The sequence below is a fragment of the Phyllostomus discolor genome, chromosome 3 (assembly GCF_004126475.2).
Source record: "Phyllostomus discolor isolate MPI-MPIP mPhyDis1 chromosome 3, mPhyDis1.pri.v3, whole genome shotgun sequence".
Lineage (NCBI taxonomy): Eukaryota > Metazoa > Chordata > Mammalia > Chiroptera > Phyllostomidae > Phyllostomus > Phyllostomus discolor.
Window position 1 is genome coordinate 153,227,661 of NC_040905.2, and position 26,797 is coordinate 153,254,457.

At 33.9% G+C, this 26,797-nt stretch overlaps 1 protein-coding gene across 7 annotated transcripts in view; it reads left to right on the forward strand.

Annotated features, from left to right (window-relative positions):
- The window catches only part of ZDHHC21 (zinc finger DHHC-type palmitoyltransferase 21), a 69,279-nt gene extending 42,543 nt beyond the window's left edge, over positions 1–26,736 (forward strand). For all 7 annotated transcript variants that reach the window (XM_028517964.2, XM_036021588.1, XM_036021586.1 and 4 more), the window contains 3 exons: positions 7,262–7,378; positions 18,164–18,207; positions 18,756–26,736. In XM_028517964.2, the coding sequence (XP_028373765.1) occupies positions 7,262–7,378; positions 18,164–18,207; positions 18,756–18,888 (294 nt within the window). In that variant the 3' untranslated portion in view covers positions 18,889–26,736. The remainder of the gene's footprint in view (positions 1–7,261; positions 7,379–18,163; positions 18,208–18,755) is intronic.
- The last annotated feature ends 61 nt before the right edge of the window (positions 26,737–26,797 follow it).

Here is a 26,797-nt window from a genome sequence, read left to right on the forward strand (position 1 = left end):
ATATTTTATACAATCAATCTTGAAGTATCCTGAGTACTTCTATTATTTACTGCTATTTATAAAAAATATTTTAGGCTTTACTCAATAACCTATTTTTTTATAGCTACATAAGGCCATTCATTCATTGTGGTCACCTTAGAATGGCTATAATTGCTGAAATGTGTGTAGTATTCTGTGTTTTTGGCAAGAGTAGTCAAGAATAGCCAAGAATAGTGTGGATTTAAAATAAATATGAAATGAAAATTATTTTTAATGCTAGTACTAAGTTAATTTGGCATTTTTGTTCGTGTATCCTGAAATGCCAGTGGAGATTGTCCCTTGGTAAAATTTGTCTCCCTTCCTTCCTCCCTCCCTTCCTTCCTCCCTCCCTTCCTTCCTCCCTCCCTTCCTTCCTCCCTCCCTTCCTTCCTTCCTCCCTTCCTTGGAAGGAATAGTGTCAGATATATAATTAGTTTATATTTGTAGGGGGGAAAAGCCTGTTTAAAAACACCCTATTTTTCAAAAATTGTGAGTTCTTTGTATCAATATATTCCTGTGCTTTTCGTTACAAATGGAACACAGAAACTTTATAACAAATGTTGACCTTGCCATGCAATACCAGGTCTGTTGAATGTGTCCTCATTACATTTATTTTATATAGTTAATTATTTATGAATATTATAGCATTTAGCATAAAAATTTTAGCAGTTTCTCTATAAGAATGTCTCAGTCACTTTGAATTTAAATGGTGTTACCCTGGTAGAAATTTTGTTGTTTCACTCATATTTTACTAAGCACTATAGCACTGTATTAAATGGCAAATGTAGCAAGGAAATACACTATCTTGTTTTCTTTCTGAATCCCCCCAGCTTTTCTAGAGTTTTTGCTGCTGAAATATGGGAAGGCAGACAAAAGAGAAAACAAAAATTTTATCCTCACTCATGCACCTGGCAGTCAGGTGCCAGTGAAATTTGCTCCCCTAGAAAGAAAACTTCATTTGTATCAGTATCAAAATTTAATGTATAATCCTAAACATTCAGTGATAGCTGTTAGGTATGAATAGTGACTTTTTAAATTTTATCCAATTTACTAGGATTTAAGAAGAATGAAAAAGTACATTTTACCTGTAGGATGTTTTACATTTATGCCTTTTTTTGTTTATGTGTTGTAACTATCTTTCACGCTGTGGCTTATCTTTTCACTCTTAATTTTATTTATTTATTTATTTTTTTGATGAAGAGTTTTTATTTTTAATGTCCTCCAACTTGTTTTTCTCTTCCTTTTTGAATTAGTGCTTTTTGGTTCAATTTAAGAAGTCTTTTTTATCCCCATGTTATCAATATAATTCTCCTATATTGTCTTCCAAGTATTATATTTTTCATATTCCTACCTGGAATTGATTTTTATGGTTCTTATGAGGTAGGAGTCAGGGTTTACTTTTTGCATAGATAGGTATCTAATTGATTTAGCACCATTCATTGAGAAGATAATTCTTTCATTGTGACATTCCATCTTTTCCATCAACCAAGATCCATATAGATGTGTACGGATGTGTATCTGCTTCTGGTTATTTTATAGCTTATTGGTGTATTTGTTTATCCTCGTGGTTATATCACACTATCATAACTGTAGTTTTATAAATATCTTATCCAGTAGAGGAGTGTTTTTAACTTTGGTTTGCATTGTCATTGCTCCACTAAGGAGCCTTTTTAAACATTTTCTCTCCTCCCTTCTATGAAGTTAAATACTAAGGAATAAGATTTTGTCAGGGAGTACTGATTTGTATGTGATCACAAACCATTGTGACAGCTAAGTTTGTTTTTCTCATTAAGAAGGGATCTTTTAGCCCTGGCTGGCGTAGCTCAGTGGATTGAGCTCGGGCTGCGAACCAAAGTGTCGCAGGTTCGATTCCCAGCCAGGGTACATGCCTGGGTTGGAGGCTATAACCCCCAGCAACCGCACATTGATGTTTCTCTCTCTCTCTCTCTATCTCTCTCCCTTCCCACTCTAAAAATAAATAAATCAAATCTTTAAAAAATTTTTTTAAATAAAAAAAAAAAGAAGCGATACTTTTTCGTCTTGAGGGGGATACTACCCCATTGAGAATGCAAGCAGTAGAGCCTTGTGTGTGTGTTTATGTTTTTTATAGGAGTGGTATGCTATTCTTTGTGTTTGTTCCTATGAAATTTAGAAACAGCTTACTTAGCAATTTCTGCAAATCAAAACATAGTAAAACTAAAAAAACTTCCACCAGTAGAATAGGTACTCCACTAGTGGAGAATTTTTATTGCAATGGTATCCTATATGTCAGTTTGGGTAGTTGACATCTTTACATTGCTGACTTTCTTGATCATAAGCATAGTACAGCTTTGAGAAGAAAAGTCCTTCAATAAGAAATTGGAAACACGGGTAGTATTATAATAATGAGCTGTTAAAACATTTTATACAAAGAATATTAATATTTATAGATTTATCTGTGAGTTCTAGCTCTATCAAATGTAATAGTAACAATAATTACAGTATTTTCTGCTTTTTAAAGATTTTGTTTATTTTTAGAGAAAGGGGAAAGGAGAGAGAAAGACAGGGAGAGAAACATCGATGTGTGGTTGCCTCTTGTGCGCCCCCAACTGGAGACCTGGCCCACAACCCAGGCACGTGCCTTGACTGGGAGTGGAACCGGTGACCCTTTGGTCCACAGGCCCGTGCTCAATCCACTAAGCCATACCAGCCAGGGCTACAAACTGTTTAAAAGAACAAGAAAACTGCCCCAAATTCATTTTATGTGCCTAGCATATACTTGATGCATAACCTATCAAGGATAAAAGAGAAAGAAAATTATAGACTAGTCTAATTATGAACATAGATAAACAACTCAGACAAAATATTAGCAAGCTGAATCTGGTTATATATAACCAGCCTGATGAAGTTGAATTTATTTTAGGAATGAAAAGTTTTTACATTAGAAAAGCAGTCAGTATATCTTATTACATAAACAGATAAGGGAAAAAAATCGTACATGTGAAGACTATGTATCAATGTATGAAGACAGATAAGATTCATCATCTATTCATGTTACTTACATTGTAGCAAACTAGACTTAGAAAAACTGCTTTGATAAGATAAAAAGTTTTTAAACCCCCCACAAAACACTCCTCCATGCTGGGGGACAAGCGCTGGGTGCTCCCGGCATCTCCTACAATGGTCGTTCTCACACACAGTGCTAGGGGTTCATGTCAGTGGAGTGGGGCAAGAGAAACAAAAAATGGCATCACTTCTGAAAGAAATAAAACCCTCATTGCTTTTAGATTGTATAGTTGTGTGAATGATTTATCCATAGATGTTTCTGGATTTTTAAGAAAGTTTAAGAAGTGTAGCTATAATACAGTATTTAAAAAGTTCTATTTCTATATGCTGACAAACAATGTTTTATATAATAGAAATTAATAGCAAAACTGTTCCTGATAGAATCAAGAAAGAGGAAGTTCTTGAAATAATTCTGGCAGAAAAGTATAATACCTATAGGGGTAAATTGTGAAGCTTAATATAATGTTATTTTTGTGTGCATGTCTAAGGATGTATTGTAACTTCAAATTCTAATTTTAAAAATTTTATGGAAATACAAATTATTTAGAATAACCAAGACATTCCTGAAAACGAACTAGGTGGGATGACTTGGCTAACTAGGTGTAGAGGCTTACTACAAAGCCAGTCACTAAGGCATGTGTCATTGGTGCAGGGATAAATAAACACACCAGGAGAACAGAAGGAAGAGCCCATATCAGACTCATGCATGTATGGATACTTGACCTCTGATCACTGAGGAAAGGACAGCTCTTTAAATAATCCATCCTCGAACAATGGAATATCCATATAGTAAAAATAAATTCAGGCCCCTGTATTTCAGTGCTCAAAAATGATGTATACATCAGTTTCAGGTGAATTAATGACCTAAATGTGAAAGGCAAAACTATAAAGTTTTTAAAGGCTTCAGAACAGGGCTGTCAAATTCATTTTCACAGGGGGCCACATCAGCCTCAAGGTCCCTCAAAGGGCTTATTGTAGAGCTCCTTGCTCCTAGTTAAGGAGTAGTTACATTCATACAGCCCTAAAATTACATTGGGCCCTTTGAAGGCAACCACGAGGCTGATGTGACCACCAGTGAAAATGAGTTTGACACCCCTGCTTTAGAAGATAATATAGGAGAATGCCTTTATTACCTCAGGGTTGGGAAGGATTTGTTGAATGGGAAATAAAAAACACTAAAGGAGAAGATCGATAAATTGGAGTTCATTAAAATTAGAAACTTGAGGTTATCAAAAGATGCCATCAAGACAGTGAAAAGGTAGATTCAGACTAGGAAAGATGTTTGCAATATGTGACTGAGATATACGTGTGCGAAGAAGGGATCAGTAATATTTACCTTTAGAGGGAGAGAATGCGATGGGGGAGGAATGCGCGGCACAGAGGAAAGGTTCTGTGGTTTTAAATGTTCTCATTCTTGAGAGGGTGGTCTCACTTTTCTCTAGACTAAACCTATGTTTTATGCATTTATCTGAATATAAACACATTTCTTATCAAAAAAGTGAGAAGAAATGAACACAAATACAGTTATTATGTTAGTTTGCTAGGGCTGCCATAACAAAATACCAGAGATGGGGAGGCTTAAGCAACATAAATTCATTTTCTCACAGTTCTGGAGGCTGGAAGTCCAACATCAAGATGTCAGCAGGTTTTGGTTTCTCTCGATGCCTCTCCTTGGCTTGCAGATGGCCACCTGGTGCGGTGCCCTCACATAGTCTTTCCTCTATGCTAAAGCATTCCTGGTATCCCTTTCTGTTTCTGAACTTCCCCTTCTTACCAGGACACCAGTCAGATTGGATTAGTGCTCACCTAGGGCCTCATTTTAACTTAGTCATCTCTTTAAAGGCCCTTGTCTCCAATTATAATGACAATTTGAGAGGGGTTTTCCGGAGACACAGTTCAGCCACAACACTGTTTATGTAGTAAAGATCTTAACTAGCACATGGGTTTTTGTGATTTTGGATAAAATTTCCCAAGCCAGTTTTTGGGTTAAAAAGTGCTACGTCTAAAAAAATCTAAGCTATAAGTAAAGGTGTTGTGCTCTGGAAAACTGTGCTGAATGACTCAAGCTGTGGTTATGTAGGTGTGAACTTGGAGTACAACTTTTATTGAAAATGGGAGAGTGTTAAAAAGCAATTTCAACTTAAATGATAGTATTGTTTTTTTATAAATTCCTTTAACTATAAATGTATAACTTAAGTGAATAAATGTAATATTATGTGTACATATTTTAGTCTTCACCCCTAACATTTATAAATTCGAGTTGGCAAAAAAATTGTTTTTCAATCTTTTTACTGGGAGAAGAGAGGATGCATTTGATTTGACTGTATTTTGTATTTTTATTACTGTAACACAATTTCTATATTACTAAAATTCGCCCCACTATGCAAAGTCATGCAGTGAAAAGCAAAGGGCTTATGGGAAAATGGAGGCACAACACTCAAAAACTTTTCAGTGACACTTGAAAAGCTAAGAACTTAATAAAAAGAGCACCACAGTTTTATGCATGTTAAATTGTTAAGAAATACATAAAATCTATAATGATCATGGCAGTTTACCTTAAAAATTAGCTGAAGTTTTCTTGTGGAAGTGGGCATGAGGAGGGTTGCAGTGCGTGAGTTTCTGTGAAGTGCTGGGAGGAGTGCCATCTGAAAGTGGAGGGTAAGTCGTGAAATGGGATGTAGATGAGCGTGGCTCACAATAAATTGAAGTCGCTAGTGAATGTTTGGGGGTTTGTGTATTCCAACATGGTTTGATTTAGCTGGCTGCAGTTTTTTGTGTTCATCTAGGGCTTTTCACAGATAAAATCATGCATAAGTAAATACAGAATGCTTGCAATGCTCAGATTACTGCTTAATTGGAACAAATTTGTGTTTCCAGACAGCAGAACTTGTATGTAATTTTTAAAATCATTTGTAGCCCTATCTTTTCATTTTTATGTGTTGTAAGCATTCTGTATCAGGCGGTTTTTACTGTGCTTTTGCAGTGACTGCCTGATATTTGACTGCTACACACCACTTTACATGTCTTGGTAAATTTCAAGGTTTCCCAGGCTAGTTAATTGAGTGACTTGGGTGTGGAATCAGATTTTTGCTTGAGCCTGGTGGATGATCACTGTGATACACAGAGAAAACATCAATTCTTTTGTTTCAAGCAAGTGCATTATGTTCAGTGACCTCCCTGCTTTTGGTATTGCTGCCAGGATACCTTTAAGCCATAACCTGAATCAAAAATATAAAAACATGTGGGTGGTTATGTTTTGGGGATCCTTTCCATTTATTTCTTACTTTTTTTCCACTGTAGCTGTTTTAAACCAAAGTTTAGCAAAGCAGGTTTCTGGGAGAAGTCTTTGTTCTCTCATTCTCTCTCACTCCTCTGGCAGGTGTGGTTAGTAACAGTGAAGGTGAATGAAGTGCTTCCCCTTGTTTTCCTGTCCTTTCACCACAACTTTGGGGGTTAACTTTTAAGATCCTCATGTTTATGCCCTGAACCATGCACAGCATTTCTGTTTCTCCTTCCCATCTGGGCGTTTATATTTCTGCAGTTCTCTGGGCATGAGTCCCTGCTGTAGCATATACCACATTGTGTTTTGCAAAGTTGGACTCTCTCTAAATAAACTGCATGCTTCTTGAGGGCACGGACCATATCATTATCATGTCACATTTCTACTCCATAGCATAGTGCCTGAAGTGGTGGCTGGGTAAGTGAATGGGTGAATGAATAAAGTGAGCGTGAAGAGCGCTGTCCATATATATGATCCTGTCATTTTATTTACTTTTCCCCTTCATTTTGACTCAGTTACTAGGTATCTCGATCACTTGAACTTTAAGGGTTTTAGCAGTGCAGTAATAAAATTTACTTTTATGGAAACAGTGAATCTACACCATCTGTTTTGATTTTTTGGAGGTTTTTTGCTATAAATAGAAAGCAAGCATGGCCAATTTATATAACCTTTGGATTGAGGTATTTGACACAATAGAATAGTAAAATCCTATTTTTCAGGTTGCTGGTATGAATTTAAAAAATATTTTTGAAATTTAAAACTATATGTTGATTAAATGAAATAAACTCAAAAGAAGGGGAGAGTATTTCTTTTAAGGTAATAAGGGAAAATGTTATGGCTGAATTCTTGATTATTATTGCAGATATATAAGTAACTTTTAAATTGTTTTTAAGACTTTTCTTCTTTTCATTCTCACAGGACCTCTTCATTGTTAGACATGAATTGGCCATAATGAGACTAGCTGCCTTTATGGGCATTACTATGTTAGTTGGAATAACAGGACTCTTTTATACTCAACTAATTGGCATTATCACAGTAAGTATATTTTTAATGTAAAGTATTATATTTATGAACATATTCCCTAAGTATGAACTTAATTCTAAGAAGTTACAGAAAGTTTAGAAATTAGAGGAGAAAGTTATCCGTAGTCATTTATTCCCATTTTCATAAGCCTTTGTAATTTTTAAGGTAGTTATTTATGATCAGTGTATAGAGTGTATATATAATTTTTTATTCTGCCTTTAAAAATTAACCTAAAGTAGTTTTATATACCTGTAGACTTCATAGTTAACCTTTTCCTGTTGATCAGGATCTAATGTGCAATTATTGTTTTCTGTATTACAAATAAAATTACTTTGAAATTCTCTTTTTCTTCTTTAAGCTATTATATAAGGTAAATTCCAAAAAAGTGGAGTTGCTGATAGAAACATTTTCTTTGTAATTAAATCTTTCTTTTGAATGTATGTTATTAGCTAAATGGGATTTAGCACACACAACAGGAAAGATCTAAAAGTAAGAAAAATATTGAGTAATGATTTGAAAGTTTGATAATACATGGAGTTATAGAAGACTTAGGGTAAATAAACCTTATATATTATTGGTGGGGGTGTAAACTGGTATATCCTTTTTGAAGGGCAAATTTTCAGTGTCTATCAAATTTAAAATGCACAGTTCTTTCACTATAAACTTATTTTGTAGAGACTATTTACTTGTATATAAGTAAGCATGTAAGTTAAAGATCATTATTATATTATTATGTATAATGTATATATTGTATATGAAAACTTAAGTGACTGTAAGAATGTATTCAGTGAAAGAAATGTGTAGTAAGAAAAAATGCATCAAAATTTACTTTAAGGTAATCAAAAAAAGTGTGATGCTGGCATAAGGATACACATGCTGATAAATGAAATGGAATTGAGTGTCTAAAAGTATAGACATACTTAACGGAAAATTATTTTCAACAAGTGTGCCAAGACTATTCCGTGGGGGAAGGAAAAGTCTTTTCAAGAAATGCTTCTAGACAACTAGATATCCACATGCAAAAGAATTAAATGAGACCCTTACTTCACACCACGAACATGTATTAACTTGAAGTTATTCATAGGCCTAAATGTAAGATCTAAAATTATAATTATTATAAAACTCTTAGAAGAAACAAGGATAAATCTTGGGTTAGGCATTAATATCTTAAATATGACACCAGAAGTGCAAATGACCAAAGAAAACAATTGAAACTGGACTTAATCAAAACTGTAAACTTTTGTGATTTAGAGGACACTATCAAGAAAGTGAGAAGACAGTTCACAGAATGGGAGAAAATATTTGCAAATCATATATCTGATAAGAGACTTGTATTTAGAATATATAATTCACAATTACTTCATAGTCTGTTCATAAGTCATTGTCAAAATTGCCAGATTATGCTCGCATATTTTGAATTTTCACTTTTGAATTTACTAAAATCATTGGTATACATTTATATCCCCTGGAATGGGATTTCTCAGATTTCCCCAAGTTCTTCTGAATAATGACTGGAAATGACATTTGGGAGCTTTGCTGCTACAAGTAGAAGTTACTTGTGGGGGCTGTCACGGGTTTATAGCTGAGGGTAACAATTTCTTTTTCACCTAGCAGCCCTAGTAGTCTTAGAGAGGGGGGCTTGGCAACCAACGCTTCAAGATCTTTTAAGAATCCCTCCTCCAAACTTCTTAGCATTTACCTTTGAGTTGGATATAAAGTTAAATTTATCATATTTTTTGGTTTTTAAAGGATTTATAGCAGTCCCCTCTAATCTGAAGTTTCACTTTCTGTGGTTTCAGCTATCCATGGTCAACCATGGTCTGAAAATACTGTATCAAAATGGAAAATTTTAGAAGTAGACAATTCTTAAGTTTAAATTCTGAGTATCATGAAATCTTGCACCTTCCTGCTTCACTCCGTCCCACGTTGGACTTGAATCTTCGTTGTCCAGCATCCCCACGCTACCTACATTGCCCGCTGGTCTGTCATTTAGTAGCCTTTTTTTATGGTTTTCAGATCAACAGTCATGGTGTCCCAGGGTTCAGGTAGCCCTTATTTTACTTAGTAATGGTCCCAGAATGCAAGAGTAGTGATGCTGGCAATTCAGATATGCCAAAGAGTAGCTGTAGAGTGTCTGAATGTGTGAGAACAAACAGTAAGTATAGGGTTCTGTACTATCCAAAGCTTTAGTCATCCATTTTTGGTCTTGGACTGTATACCATGTGGATAATGGGGGACTGCTGCATAATATCAGGTTCTGTTCTGACGATGCCACACTACCAATAGGTTAATATTAATTTTCAAATTGCACAATTGTTCTTTTTTGTTATACTATGGAACATTTCATTGTCTTAACGTAGGGAGATTGGTTCTAACATTGTGTTATTTCTAAAACTGAGTGGACACCACATTTGTTAAATAATGCTCTCTCCCAAAGTTTCATCTCTTTCTGTATACATACATTACCCTCTCAGAATACTCTGTAGTATAGAGGTCTGATGTATGTTTCACATTTGTGAAACATTAAAGAAACAATGCAAGTATTAAGAGCCAGAAGGACAAAGACTGTATTATATTTGTTAGTTCAATCTGTAGTCAATATACTTCCTCTTGAATCCAGTTTCTCTGAATAATTACAATAAATTCCAGTTCCATTTTCATGGGCTTTCATAGTGAACTTCAAGCATCACATTTTTGGATTAGAAAAAAATTTTTTAAGGTTTTTCAGAATACATTTCTTCCCACTTTGATTTAAGGTTCTTTAAGGTTTAATTATTTAAAGTTATTATGCATTTAGTATTTAATTTTAAGTCTAATAAATTATTAGTATTTATATGACATAGTAAATATTTTAATTAAAGTAAAAAAATGTAGATTTTGCTTTCTTTCTTTCTAAAACATGCTTGCTGTTTTCATTTTCATGAAAAAATTAAGACTACCTACAGGAAATTTCAAACCTGGCCATGTTTTTGTCATAATCTGAATCTGTTGATCTCTCTTTACACTGTGAAAGAAGTGATATATTTGTCAGGTAGCATAAGAAAGAAAGGGAGGGAAGGAAACACAGTAAACTTAATCTTTCCAATGAAGTCTTCCTCCCTCCCATACTCCTGTACTCAAAGAGCAGGAGGCATTTTGGGAAAACACTGGTAGGAATATATCATTTCATTATATAAAGTATGTAATTACATAGTTTGAATATAGGCCTGTTAGACAACATACAAACACCAAATGCTATCTTTTTGGGTTTTTTTAGATTTAGATTGAAGTTTTGAGGAAACAACATATCAATATTCAGCAATTTTTTCCCACTATTCTTTCTTAGAATAAATAAATCATTTCTGTGTAAGACGAAAATTACCATCTTCTTATTGATAGTAGAAGGATAATCAGTAATGATAATCTGATGTCATTTTAGATCTAGCAAGAACAGATTATCTGACTCAGATAAAATAATTAGAAATTACTTAAATTTAAGAACAGTGGATTCCTAATCTCATTTCTGAGGTTAAAAGTCAACACAACCAGCTGTTTCTGTGGACTAGACTAATCTTAAACCCAATTTTAAAGGATTACGTTTGATTATTTTTAGATTTAACTTCAAACAGGATTTAAATGCATGTGTTTGTGTATTTTTACTAAAATTAATATTAAAGTGTTTTCAAAGCAATCAGCTTTAAAGCATTCTTTATTTAGGGAACAGATTATTCTAATTATTCCTTATTAGACTATTTAGCATTTTTTCCTGCTTCTAAGTGAAATGGATAGTGATGTTGTTATTAATGTAATTGATGTCAGGATTTCCTATTGAGCAGTAGTTCACACACAGCCAAGAATAATGTCCATTCTGACAACCAGCAATACCAATAGTGCTGGGTGATTGTGTTAGTCATGTTTTCAGTCACTGGGCTTGGAGAGAGTTAATCAAGAAGTGCTGTAACAGCTGGTACAGCGCCTTCTGGTGCGGTTCTGACAGTGAGCTATTGTGCACTGTGACACTGCTCTGACAGTTTATCTGAATTTTGTATACAAGCATTTTTGTTTTCTGGGCACCATGGAGTTTATGTAATAGCTTAAGCTTTTGATGGTGTCTCTAGAGCTCAGTGTTTTTCTCAGTTGTGGTGAGATTCATGGTAGGGTGGAAAAGATATATTTACTAGCAGTTTTGTAAAAGGCTTTAAATTCTCAAAGCAAAAATTGAGCTTTTGCATTTGGTCTCACAGGTACTGTTGTGGGACTCTGCTTGAATTACTAAAGGTAGCTTAAAGCAAAGCTTTTCAAAATAAAAGGGGAAAATGCTCCCCTCCCCCTAATACTGGCTTGTGGTTACCTAAATAAATATGGAAAGAAGTATAAATGCAGGATTGACTTATTTTTAACTTGGTTATGTTATGCAGTGAAAGGTATCTTATGTTCAGAATGTTAAGTTAGTTTAAATGAGACTATCTATTAAATATCATTCTCATTATGAGACAATTAGTGGATTTACCTGCCTTTAAAAAATACCCATAAATGTAGTGCTGAGATTATTAATCCTTATAATTAAAATCTGCCAAGTATCCTACTGAATCAATGTGGTGAATTTGTAGCATTCAGCTCCAAACCACCATTGCAAATATGGAAAACAATTTAAATCTATTTGTATAATAGTACAGGGGAATAGTGCACTTTAACTTGCTTTAAGCATTACTCGTTTCTTGAGTGATTAAATGGAAGCTAAACATTTACAAGTTTCTTTTTACTTTCAGTTTTCCCCTCATCAATTTTTGATCTGACTTTAAAACATTGTGGGATTGGAGGAAATAGTGACTCATTTATAGTTAACTTGTAGATCTTTTTCCATAATGATTCATATGCTTTTCTCTGCTACATTTCATCAATATATCAGTTACAGCCCATGTCCCAGCCAGAGGGCACATTCGTTCATCTTCTACTATTAACCAAAAACCTTACTGGAAGTATAATTCTGTATAAAAAATGTAAGAGTAGTTAACTTGGAATGTTGATTGCAAGCGTAACTTTTTAGTTGTTTCTAATATTTAGTGTAAGGCTTATTTACACAATACATTACTGTGTATCACTATTCTCTCTGGCATCCTTTATATTTCTGTATAATCATTGCTAGTATACTTGACTGCTTTCACTAGACTGTAAGTTCCTTGATGCCAAGGACTGTGTCGTAATAAGTATAGTACATTTTTGATAAATGGATAAATGAGTAAATGAATCTTGGTTTTATGTACTTAGTATTTGATTTTCAACTAGATTATAAGCCCCTTCTTGGATATTAAATTTTATGTGTATAATCTCCCGGAGTCCTGATCATTTTAACTTTTGTTGTAAAATGCACATTTTCATTTAAATATAATTTTTTGAAAGTTACATTCTTATGTAATTGAAATTTTTATCTCTGAGTCTTTCAGAAAGTGTTTAGTGGGTAATAAAAGTAAGAACGAGGTCTGCCAATGATTGAGGAGTTTCTTAAGGGCTCTGATTTATATTAGCTTATTTAATCCCTCAAAAAAACCTTTCGAGGTAAGTATTATAATTTGAAAATTAAGATAGGGAGTTTTAATAATTTTCCTAAGATTTTATCTCCTGAAAGTGGCTTGATATGTGGGAATTATTTTGGAAAGAGATTTTCAGTGACTATATCACATAAAATCTCCTGCCCTCTCACATTCGTTCTGTGATTGATTAAATCCTCATGTGAATTTCAGAGCTCTAATAAAAGATATAGCTGGTCCTTTGTTGGAGATAGATGCTTTAAGAACCATTTATTTCATATAAGAATATAGTGAGTTCTGACTTCAGAGGAGAAATAGCTGATATTAACAGGAAATTTTTTGTTTTTGAACTGTAGGAATAAATTAAGCAATCATGCTGTTTCTATGTTCAGTTAGTCTAGTGCTGCAAACGTATACTGAGCACTCACTTTGAACAAAATATGCTGCTAGGTGCTGTGGAAGATGCAAAGTTAAATGAGCTTCATGCTGACCATGTGTTGAGCAGAGGTGCTAGGAAGGCAAGAAAAGGTCTGTCTTAGAATTAGTAGAAATTAGTAATAGATAAAACAGGTATAATATAATGTAGTTGTGAAAAGTTTTTTTGAATAGTTTTTTTTTAACTCCAGATGAAATTAACAGTCATTGAATTAGATATGTGTAGCAGAGTTAGAAGCATTGAGAAGATCTACAATGGCAAGTAAAGAGTGCAGGCAGTCAGTGAGGTTAGAGTGACTTGTCTTCAAGGAGTCTTTCTGAGAGAATGTTTTTAACTTTCATCAGGTCTTTGGTTTGGCAGGTCTTAGAAACTCCATTTTGAAAATGTTTCCAAGCTTTGCACAGTGGCAGTAGTGTAGCCAATCAGGTTTATTCAAGGTGAGATTATTACTAATTGAAAATGTTTCCAGAGTTAATTAGGCTGAGAAACAATGACCCTTACTTCCAAACTTGAAAGTGATAGTCATGGAAACCAGGTTGACAGTTTAGTCCCTTACGTCAGGTGTGTCAAAGGACTCTTCACATCCTTTCTCCCCTATCACAACATGTATGGTGAAGTGTTGGTTGATGAGAATGAACTCAAAGCAGATAGTTGGATGGATTGTATCATCAAAGTATGTGTTCCAAGAGGACTAAATTCTCAGGTCTGTTAACCAGGAAGCGTCTGGTGATAAATTCTTCCTCTTTGCTCCTCAACCCTCCCAGTATTTCTAGGAGGCAGTGACTACCTCCCTCTTCTTTTCTGCTAAGAACTTTTTTTTTCTATTTTAGGTATAACCTTATTAGTTAGGATACAGCTTTATTTTAAAATCAATCATATTTTCTTAGGCTGAATCTGAAAGATCATTTCTTAGGGTAAGGTCAGCAGCCATCAGCGGAAGTATAAAGTATTGGTGGATAAAATAGGTAAAGCTTGTATCTCTGTAAATCTTGCTTTTTCTAGTTTATTCTTATTTTTAGAAAATAAACTTTCAGTTTTAAAATGGGAAAGCATTCTCATATATCTCTTAGTTACATATGCCTACTAAAGAAAGTCTTAGCTGCTCTGATCACTAGACTGTAATCAAGACAAATATTTCTTTGGAAATAATGGTATTCTGATTGTAGGCAACATAAAATAAAAACTTGGTTTGTATTCTTGAACAGTGAATATTTATGGATGGATAGCTGAATTTTATATAAAATTAAGAATTAATAAATTATATGTATACTCTTTAAAGGTAGCAGTTATTTTATTTGTCATTTTATAATGGTCACTCAAAGTATTGAATCTTTTAAGTTGAATAGAATTGTGTGCACCAAAATCTGTTTTAATTTTCTTAGTTTAAAATCTTCTACATTTTCATGCTTTATAAAACACAAAAAGCATATTAAGCCTAAGTTGGCAGTTGAAAATAACTTATACACTTTCAGTGTTCCAGCCAGTCGTAACTTCTTCCTCTTCTAGTTTGCTGTGTCTGTTGTGCTTACAAAGGTGATATTGTGTTGCTCTGAGTGTGTTGTATAAATGTCAGTTCAAAAACTGCATGACATGTTTGGTTGATCACATACAAATATTATACTTTTTTTGTGTAACAGTGTTCAAGATAGCTGAGTTTCAGGTTAGCATCTGCTGTTACTAGAGAAAAAAATAGCCCTAACATTTACCCTCACAGACTGTGTTCATAAAATCACGGTAGATGTCATGCCCTCTGATAGAATGACCATCTATTTATGATGACCTAATTGGTAGTAGTCCCCTTTTTTCTTGAACCAGATTCTAGAAAGGTGTTAAAAGCACTTGAAAATAAAAGTTTTCTCATGTGAAGTCTTTCAAGTTGATTCTTTTATTCCACAAATAAGTTCCTCAAAGTTATAATCAAGTTGTAAATTTCTGCATAGTAAAAATTTCCTGTAATATTAGATCATTAAAGTAGGCTGACCTTATGATTGCATTTTCAATCCTAAAATAATTCCCAGTGTTTAAGTATCATTCACAACTGCAATTGTTGTCATGTATATACGCCATTTATATATACCTTTCCAAATAGCACTTGACTTCTGTCTCATCTTTTTGTATTTTTGTACAAGCTGTCTTACTTGTTTTGGAACAACCTGTCACTCAGCATTTCTAAGACACCATTAAAATTACATCAGTCACTTTCTATACAGATGAAACCAGAGGCGGAGCTTTCGGCTAAGTTCCTAATCAGTCTTGTCATGTATTTGCAGACTGTGTTTTCGCAGAGTAAAACATTATTTTGAGGAAATTATGCAACAGAACCAAGAAGGGTTAATTATAAATAAAATTGTCATCGGTTACCATGAATTTCAAAGTGTAATAGGAAAACTGATTAATATAGAATATGTTGCAAATCTACAGTTTGTTCCAAATTCCTAGGTAATCTGGAAAGAAACCTGTTATTTGCTACTTACACATCTAAAAAAAAGACTTATTTTTTCATATGTTGGCTAACTTATTCAACTATTCATATGTAAGAAATTAATATTATAGCTGTTGATGCAACTTCTATAAAGAGTCTTTTAAAGTGAAGGTGCTTTTTATTATTTTCATTAGAGGAAAGTTTTACAACCAGAGAAGTTCCTGGGATTGCAGTTGAAACCACAAGTATTTGCGTGAATACTACTGCTTAGTAATAGTATAGTCCATTTGGTGTATAAGAGCAAGCCAGTAAAGGATAAGAGGAGAAACACTTCTCTGACTTTTTGGTGTATTTAAAAGAAGATAGGCTCTGGCTGGGTCACTCAGTTGGTTAGAGTATCATTGTGATACACCAAGGTTGCAGGTTCAATCCCCGGTCAGGGCGAATAAATCTTCCTCCCTGCCTCTTTCCCTCCCTGCCTTCCTCTCTGCCTCCCTCCCTCCCTCCCTTCCTCTCTCTCTCTCTCTCTCTCTCTCCATACCCCCACCCCCCTGTTCTCTCTGAAATCAATAAACATATCTTTGGATGAGGATTCAAAAAATAAATAAAAAGATATTTTTATATACTTTAAAGTGTATTTAAAATATAAATATACGAGGTCTATCTGGAAAAAGTCCAGCCATTGTTAATATAACAAAAACAGTTTGCACAACATCAGTGGAATCAGGCAGCCAAGGAGAGTGGACTGGAATGTACATGTGTGAACAATGACAACTTCACTGTGCTAGTTAGCGGGGGCAGTAGATGCCATTGAGTAAGCATGTATATTGTGTGGCTGTCGCATTCAAAGTGACTGAGTGAGCAGAGCAAGGAATCTGCATCAAATCTTGACTATTCCTCTGTGGAAACTACCAGATGATTCAGAAGGCCACAGCTATGGGCAACTTGTGATTAGCAGCTTCATCACGACGATGCACCCACTCATGTATCATGTCTCATGCAGAGTTTTTTGATGAAACATGAAGTCATCCAGGTGACTCAGCCCCACTGCAGCCCACATTTGGTGCCCTGTGACTTCTGGCTTTTCCCAAAATTCAAATCACCTTTGAAAGGGCAGAGATTTCAGACCATTAGTGAGAATCAGGAAAATATAATGGGGCAGCTGATGGCAACTGAGAGAACTGTGTGAGGTCCTAAGGTGCCTACTTTGAAGGGGACTGAGGCATCATTGTCCTATGTACACTGTTTCTTGTATGTTCAGCAAATGTTTCTGTTTTTGATATTACATGGCTGGATACCTTCTGGACAGACCTTGTATATCTAAACTGAGATTATGTCATTCATTTTGATTATTTAGGTATTTATCATGACAGTCTCTCAATCTAATGATAGATGTTCTGTTAACATAAACCAGCAAGTCAACCTTTTTTGGTTGAATTGTTTTTCTTATGCATTTGTTTGAGCCTTATAGAAAAAGACATTAGAAATTGTATTACTGTGAAGAGACTGATTTTTCTGTTGGAATGAAGGAAAGAGTTTTTTGTGCATGTGTTTATTTTTTGCCAAAGAACACTAATGAGTTCACTTGACTTTTCAGAGTACTAGGTGTTATAGTAGGCAAATGCATGGGTTGCTGTGTTGAATTGTGTTTACAGAAATCCAGAACCAGAAGCTCTCTTTGGCTCTTGGAAGTTTTTTGTTCAGTAGTATCTTTCATTTGTCATTTTTGGTATTTTTTAATTCATATTCACTGACAGTTGAATTAAAAATACCATATTTTGCCATGTATAATATATACTTTTTTGCCCAAATTTGGAGGGAAAAATAAGGATGTGTATTATACATGGGTAGTACTAATTCCCTATCTATGTAAGTGTGTTTAATTCTTTCATTTATGCTTATGCAATAAAAGCATAACTCTAGAAAATAATAATGATATTCACATGTAAAATAATGCTCTGGAATATGATAATCTGTTTTGTTTCTGAATATAAGTAAATAAAAGATTGAATTAAGAACTTAAAACAAAAGTTTTCTTTTTCCTGAAAGTTTGGGCGTGCATTATAAAAAGTGGATGTGCATTATACCCACGTGTGCATTACACATGGCAGAATATGGGAGATACTATGTATTTTAAAAGAGTTGTCAAGGGGGCAAGTATAATGAAAAGTAACATGAATGAAGTGAGACTCCTACAATTTTAGTTAGGTTTTATCATTGAATAATGTTGAGGGGTACAAGGTGATGTTGATTTTGTTTCTTCCATTGGAATTTTGGCAATGTCTATAGATAATTTAGAAATCTTAGTACTCATGTATTAACTGTTTAAATCTTCAATATATTCTCTGGATATGACTTTAAAACATTGTAAAATTACTATAGAACAAAGCTTCTAGAACTTTATCTGAGTATATATTTTTAATTTTTAATAGGATACAACATCTATTGAAAAGATGTCAAACTGTTGTGAAGAAATGTAAGTATAAAAGTAAGGTCTGTAGTGTTCTTAATAAAAATGAAAATAACTGGCCACATTTGAAAAGTAATGTGTACATGTAGTAGGAAGATAATATAATGATGGCTTTTTCTTGGTGCCTTGTCTAAGGCCTGAGCTGGACAGTCATGACCCCATCTTACAGTGGGGTCTTCTGGCCATGCTAGTTTTCATAGAAAATAAGGACTGATCATTCTTGTTTTTGGTCTAACTAAAGTAAATTAAATTATTTGTCCTGAAAGTACATCAAAAGAGATTTGCTACTGTGTTGTTGACACACATTCTGTTAATCCTGAGATTTTCCTGTGCTTCAAAAGTTGCTCTAGGTTGATTGACGACACAGATACAATATCTGCTATCCAGAGTTAAAACTCAGCTGCATGCCATAATGAAAGAAAAGCTGTGTTTGTGATGCTGGGACACAATTCATCAGAGTCCAGTAATGGATCCCCAGCCAACCTGTATTGTTTTAGTTGACTGAAGTGCACCATGGGAGTGCTGTCTTTCACTAATAATGCTGTCTTCTGTAGATCGAGGCCCCGAAAGCCATGGCAGCAGACCTTCTCAGAAGTTTTTGGCACTCGTTGGAAGATCCTGTGGTTTATTCCTTTCAGGCAGAGACAACCACTGCGAGTTCCCTACCACTTTGCCAATCACGTCTAAACAGATGGATGGTGGGCACAGATGGGTCCTCCATGCTGGAAGTGCGTTACAGGTTTTCTGATAATAGAACGATGACAGTCTTCAAGTCAATTAAAATCCACCCACCAATCTTAGGCATCATAATGTGCCCCAGGCTTTATTTTAATAGTGATCTTGATCCTGTTGTGGGACTAATACAAGATCTATATTTAAGTTTTAAAGCATGTTTACTTTCAAATTAGCTTTCCACAGGGATTTCTTAAAATGCTTTTGTTATTAAACTCAAAAGGCAGTGATTGGATTGAAATAATTGTACATAATTTCTTTTAGGACTGACAATATTATAGATTTTAATTTATGGGGATTTTCAGATGTTTATTTAAATTTTTCACTTTTAAACAGTACTAACCAAATCTGAATTTAATTCTTCAGGTTTTACAAAAGGTTTTACACCTTATATGTAAATTTTCTTTTTCAAATGCAGCTTAAAATGTTAATACTTTCTTTTATATATGTTGCAGGATTTTATTAAGTGCAGCATAGGATTGAACAACAACAAAAGGGCAGTGTTTTCTTAGAAGTAGGTTTCTGATGTTTTCTTCTCTTCCCCCCAAACAAAAACACCACTAAAGTAAAGTACCAACTACCTACCTTATTGTAAAGGAAAAATTAATTTTTTTCATGTTAACATTCCCATTTCTTTTCCCTATACTGCTGTAATTTTGATTGTTGTTAATATATTTGCTTCGAGTAGAAAATTTTGACTAAGTGGGAATGTATTCGTATTTTACCTTCAGATTTTGTTGAGCAAAAGGAAAGCAAATATGCAGTAATTCCACAAATACCTTTTCTGGTGCAGTTAGGCCAGAATGCGAATCTTTAAAATGCTGGTATAACCAGATAATGTGTACTGTACAGTATAAAGAGGAATATTGTTCTTTTGAAAAAATACATATACTTTTTACTTTTATTTAATAGTACCTATTAGTAGATCTAAAATTACACATTGAAGGTTTACTTATAATAAATATTGGCCAATTCCTGAAATTTTATCATAGGAAATTACTAGTAAAAATAAGTAAATAACTTTTGTATACCTAAATTACCCAAAATGAAATTAAATTTTAGTTAGCTAACTATAATTTGGATTGAAAGACCTTTTTGTAGCTAATGTTAGGAAATGACCTTAAAGTAAGAAAATAATAATCTACATTTATCGTTAGCCTTATACAGATTTAAACTGCTCAGAGTGATGGTCTCTTGGAAAGCACAGAACATTTGTTCGAAAAGATCTTTAGCATGCTTTGAAAAAAATTCAGCTTTAACATTTTTTTCCATTAGAATATTGCAAAGTCCATGTATCTTTTTTGAAAATTTTTGTATTCAGTCTTGCCCTCGAAGAGAAGATTGAAGGACTCTACTTACTTGTAGCATATCAGTAGTTTTCTTTTACTTAAATTAGATAGTAGGGAATCATACCTGAGATATCAAGCAACAGCTACCGTTGTCAGTGGGTTAACTCTACTGTGGTTACTTCTTTCAGAAATTGTAAATATCTTCTAAAATAATGGAATAAGCTGTTCTCAGAGATACAAGTGCCATGTCTTACATGCTCTGATTATATAATGTTTTATTACCTAAAAGTGTAGACATGGCAGGTGAAAATATGTATTGGTGCTGGTAAGATGCATAGTAAATTTAATATGAGAAATGTATTTGTAGAGCTTAATGAACCACATTAGTATGTTCATGTCATGGAAATGGGTTGGATTTTGTGCAGGTTAACCTGTTGACCAAATTTGGCCTGGTGACAGAACTGTTACAAGGAAGTAATGTATAGGTAATATACAGATATATATCTGTTGAATGCCCTACCTAGCTGTATACATTCCTTTCAAATGAGGACCTTGAGGAAACAGGAAAGTGAAGTGAAGATCCCTTAAAGAGCTTTATAGACACAGTTATACTTCATATAGTAGCAGGAGCGACCTTGAAACGTACCTGGGAGGTGCTCAGAGCCAACTTCTGCCTCAGTAATGAGAACCAGAGGTGTCCCTTTCTCACCCCACGAGTTTTTTGTTTTTCTTGGATTCACCATTTCTAGAGCACATTGTCTTCCCTCTTTTCTCTATACCCTCACTAGCCTGATCCCTCTGTGCCTGATTCCTCTGGTACTGCAATACAAACTCATACACTAGGCAAGGTATATATTTATTTTGTTTGAATGGCAGAAATGGTACATACCAATATATCAGTATATTTATATAAGACTCTGTATTAAGGGATATACGTATATATCCCCAAATTAGCATGCTTAACTGGGTTTTGTTATTCCTTGTTAGACGAGAAAAAACCAACGGGCAGTTGTTCCTAGGGAGCGCATGAACTCTAGTGTTCTCTCTGCGCCCTCTTTTGGCTAATTGATGTAATTATACTGGGTCTAGAGACTTACTGCCCCACAAGTAAATTGTGTAGCCAAAATCAGAACCTGTCAGAGGTACAGACTTAGGGGGAGTGTACGTACAAAACTGTTATATTTTATGAAAATTAATGGTCTGTGTTTATGATGTCATATCTAGTTCATACAAATGATGACTACTTTGTTTTATTTATGTATATTATATTTTTTACTGTCATTTACACATTTAGATCAGATCAGGGTAAACAAATGTAAACCATTTCATGAATTTTACTTTACCTTTTAAACTTTTATTTTTATTTATTTTTGTTGTGTTTTTTCATTACCATTTGTCCCCACTACACCTTCTTCCACCTCCACCCTCTTCCTCCCCCCGCCCCTCCCCCGCATTCACCACACTGTTGTGTCTGTGAGTTCTTCGTTTGGCAAATTGAGTCCTTAGAATTAGAAAAGACAATACTTTAAAATTACTATTTTTTAGAAAGCACAGAAATAATTATAGTTACATTGGCAAGGAGGTATCTAATGGGTCTTATTGAATATCTAAAAAATGCATTTAGTTTTTTTAATCTCAGTTGTGGAATGATTTTTTTTTGCTGATTCTATTGCACTAAAATAGTAAGAGATTAATGATTCTTTTTATACTTCCCATTCTTTTTTAACTTTCCTGCTTAGAGTCATAGCTGTAGCTTTAGTAGCCAATTTATTATGTATTCTGTATAACCATGAAAATAACAAATAATGAGTTGAGTGTTAGAAAATAATTATGAGTCATGAGGTAACTGGTGTAATTTATATGTTGGATAAAGTAGTTTCTCATAAATATTTTATTCCATTTTAATAAGCAAAATATATTTTAAAGGATGTTTTACATCAGCAAAGTCATTAATTTGGCCTCTGGAAATGAGTTTTAACTAGACATTGTACGTTACACCTCTTGAACAAGTATATTTGTTGTTGTTCTTTTCCTTAAACAAAAATCTTAATGGGCTCAAGATTGTAGGGGAAAATTGACTGATTTCACTGTCCCCCAAACAGTAGGCATTCAGCTAATGCGCTTTTGGTACTTTGTGACCAAGACTGACAGTTTAAGAACATTAAGTTAACTGATGTTACATTATAAGAAAAGTACTATTTTGCTTAAGGGATGTATTAAAAATATTTGTGGTTAACATAAGAGATAGCTATATTTAAATTTTTAATGTATTAATCTCTGTAACAGAAGAAAGCATAGTTTACTTTTAATAGTAATAGGAGTAGAGAACATAAGTTACATAAAATTCAGTATAAAAGTGGAGTTAAAACTTCTGTGAGAATGAACATTAGTAAATTTTTGCTAATATTTAGAGGTATTTTTCTCTAAGGATGGTAGCTAATTATAACTATTCCTCATCATGCTTTTTTAAGTCACTTCCATACAAGCAGTTAGTTGAAAATACGTTTTACTCGAAAGGGGTTAATAATTCCGAGTGCTAATCATGAAGACTTAAGTTAGGACAACACTTTAGTCAGGAAGTGTGAAGTAATTAATTTAGAGTATGGCCACAGTGTTTTATGTGTTAGGTTGTGGGGCAGTTTGAGTGTTCTCAAGTGAATTGCTATAAAACCACAGTGTGTCCAGCTCTGGTTTCCAGTGGCATTAATACTAACAAAGCTGCTAGCCTCCCCCACACTTTTCTCTGGTCTCTCTACTTCCCTTATGCTTCATGGAGAAACAGATCACCTAGCTCAAGTTTACTCTACTATTGCTGCTTCATTACATAAGTTTTATACATGACCTCCAATATATATAGATCTATATAGAATTTATTTGGTGAATTTATACTTACATTAAATAATTTACTAATAGATACAAATAGAAGTTTTTTTACCCAGTTCTACCACTGTGGCTTTCAAAAATGTAAGTATTAGTGAAGGTAGTTAGTAAGTCATGCACATTTAGTATGTTCTACTTTCTAGAATTGTTAACCTATAGTTAACAAATGAATTAGTTTATTATTTAATGTTCACACTTGTCACCTTCTATTCTAAGAAGCGCCCTCTGAATTTATATCTAAATAACAAATGTCATCTTCTGAATTCAGTCATTCTCAATTGAATTCTAGAATAATCTACAGTAGAATGTGAGAAAAAATAGAATCAGTTTGCTTAAAATATTTTGAACCAATGTTGTTATTCTATGTATTACTATTTAGCACTTCTGCTGCCTTCAGGATGATGCTGGTTTAACTTCAGGAAAATGACTTTCTTCAGACATCCCCTTTTATTATTATCGTGCAGTTTTTAACAACAAAATTTACTGTGTTTTTGTCTGTTCTTTAGATGTCGTAATGGTGACTGCTAGCTAGTGCTAATTTGAAATAGAAATAACAATGGTATTTAAAATTCTTAAATTCTGGGTATTACTGATATTTTTCACCATCATTATATTTTTTTACTATCATGTCCTTTTCCCCTAGTCCATCATAGAGGACATAGAGTACAAGTGAGTAGTGAGTAGCCAAAACTGTGGAAAGAAATTAAGGGAACTTACTCAGATGGTGAGAAGGCTGGACAGAGAGCATGGGGAATCAGCATCTCAGCAACAGGGTAGACTATAAAATGTCTGTGAGGCCAGGAAATCCCCCGGCTATGATCATTAGCCTTATCTCTTGCAGATAACATTCTACTCTCAGAGTCCTTAATGCACGTGAGCATTTTAGTTTGAGTTATCTAAGGAATTTATATTGCTGATTCTCTTCAGCTGGTCAGATGCCTTTGAGAAATTATTTTAAATGTTAAATATTATAATTGCATAGTGTATGGTAACAGGAATTGTTAAGAAAGGTACAGCTAGTTAGTGCTGAGGAGAAATGCAGAGGTTGCCCAAAGTTTGAAAAAACTGGGACCCTTATCACAAGTCTTGTGATGAGTTTTTATGTTAAGGGGTGATTTTCACTTTAAAATTGTGCTATTTTGGAGTTTTTGATACCTCGGCGGTCGTCTCCATACCAGTTAGTATTGTTGTGAATACCTGTGACATGTAATGTAGTGCTTGCCAGGGTTGTTCAACACTCTGTTCTTCTCAGTGCCGATAGTTTTATGTATAAACAGTAGTGTGGATCAAATGGCAACAAAACAGGTATGTTTCTTGTTGTGGCTTTGCTTGCCTTTTTGACTAAATACAGGGTTTAACTGCATTGATTGTTAACTACAGGGAGAGGTTGGCTGCATATCACAAGCTCTGTGTTCTTGCCAGTGTTCATCCGGTGATAGTTTAACCTGCCGGTGCCTGAAGTTAGTGTCCTCCAGCCTCAACAACTAAAACATCCTGGTGCTACTCATTAGCATTGAGTGACGTTTTTATTTCCTGTACCAAAGAGTTGATTTTCTTTTTGGTTGACTGAGAGTTTTCATCTCACATCCTTGTGTTTATAAGGTAAAATTTAATGTTACTGAGAACAATTTTGATTACTGGGTCTTAGTTTTTACACACTGCTGCCTCAATTTAATTGGTTTTAAATGTCTCCCATTTGAACTTCTTTTCTGAGTTAGGCAGATTAGTATGTTTTATCATTTGGTATTTTTATATAGATTGGCTACTTTAAAAAGTAGTTTAATGGGTTGAAGTTGCAAAAGATAATCTTCCCACAAGATATTTTGGTTGTGCTTTATTTCTGCAGGAATACATGAGAAGTAATAAAAGGTATACTTTTATTTCTGTAAATGAACTGAATAGCTTATTTGGGCCCTTTTCATGAATGCTGAAACAAAATGCTAAAATGAAAAGATCAGGGCCTTTCTTATAACAAGTGAGGAATTCTGCATCTCTGTGTGTGTATAATCCTTAATGCCATTAAAGAATGATATTGTCATTTGTCTAGTTTGCAAACAAAGAACACTTTAAAAATATACATATACATATATATAAACATTTCCCAAGAAGAAATGCAAATGTACTTGATTTAAACAAAACTGTAATAGAAAATTGAACTCAACCAAAAAAGGTCTCTCTATGTTGTTTCTCCCTTCACATAAAAAGTTAAGAGTATTTTAAAAACTACTTCTGTTTAGTGATTCATTTTATAAACAAATGAGAGAAAAAACCCTTTAGAGGTACTTGTAATTGTCCAAATGTAATATTGCTATGTTTACTATTCTGGTTTCCTGTTTTCCCCGTAAACTTTAAAAACATTCATTGAGTATCCTTAAAACTGTGGCCGAAATGGTTAAAAATCCTGGCAAGAAGGTAACACTGTATATGTATAGGAAAAGTAGTCCCATTTCAGAATGTTTTGCATCATTTTCACTCAGAAATTCCCTTATTGAATGTAGATATGTTACATGGTTTTGCATTGAATTCTAAACAGAAAAAAGAAATCAAGTCTGAAGCTTACAGTAAACATGACTTAGGATCATGTAAATGATACATAGAAATAAAGATACACGTGTTGTTAGAGGTAAAAGCAAAATTTGAAAACAAAATGGGAAGAAGCAACATTATGTCTAATTGTCAACAATGTATTCCCCATATTACTGCCACAGTATCAGTACTGAGTTATTTGGCTTGTTTATGTATTATTTAAATTAATGTGGCTGAATGCAATATTTGTTCAAGTTACTGGATAGTAGAGAGTTCTCTACTACTCTGTCTACAGAGATGAATAATGAAAAGAAATTTCTACTTTAGCATAGGTAGAGTAAAGCAAGTAAGTGATATAATAGGAAGAATTTCCACCACAGAGATACTTGGACAAGTGAGCTGCAATTCTGAGGGGGAAAGATCGGGCCTTGGGCGGACTGAGCCCAGGTTATTGAGCTCGTATGAGCTTTATTGTCCCTGCAATTAGTCTTTAAAAATCTGACTAACAAGTGTAATGAATGTGCAAAGTCTGTGATATGTACAGACTCCTAAAATTTTGTATCAACCTCAAATTTTGTCTAATATTATATATCCCTAAAACAGAAAACTTTTAATATGGTATGTTCCAAGTGCCATATATCTTGCTTTTAAATTAGGTGATTATTTCATTCAGTGCATATGTTTACACCTGAGTGCTGTTCTGCTGCACTGTTTTTCCTTGTCTGTTCCCCTAAGATCATTTACAGAAAATCTTCAGTAAATTTCTAGTGCTAATGGTAATATGGGTTATAGTAATTGAGAAATAAGAGACTAGATCGAGAAGAGAGAGGGAAAAATGTACAAGTGTGAGCTGTGTATCTGAGATAATACTTGTTTAACTGAAGAGTCAACACTGGTTCTTAAAATGAAAAACAAGCTATGTATCTACCTTAAGGATAATGTTGCTTTTTAATTTATTTTAGTGATTTAGTTTTATTCATGTAATATTTCTATTTTTCTTTGCAGATTGTTTTTAATTTAAATCATGGAATTTTTACTTCTCTTGAAATGTATTATGTAATGTATTTTTAGAAATCTTATTTTTAAATAAATATTTTTTGAAAACAAAGGACTGTCTTTTCCCCCATTTCTTTATTTATTAAAATCAAACCAAATTCTAGATTTTAGCA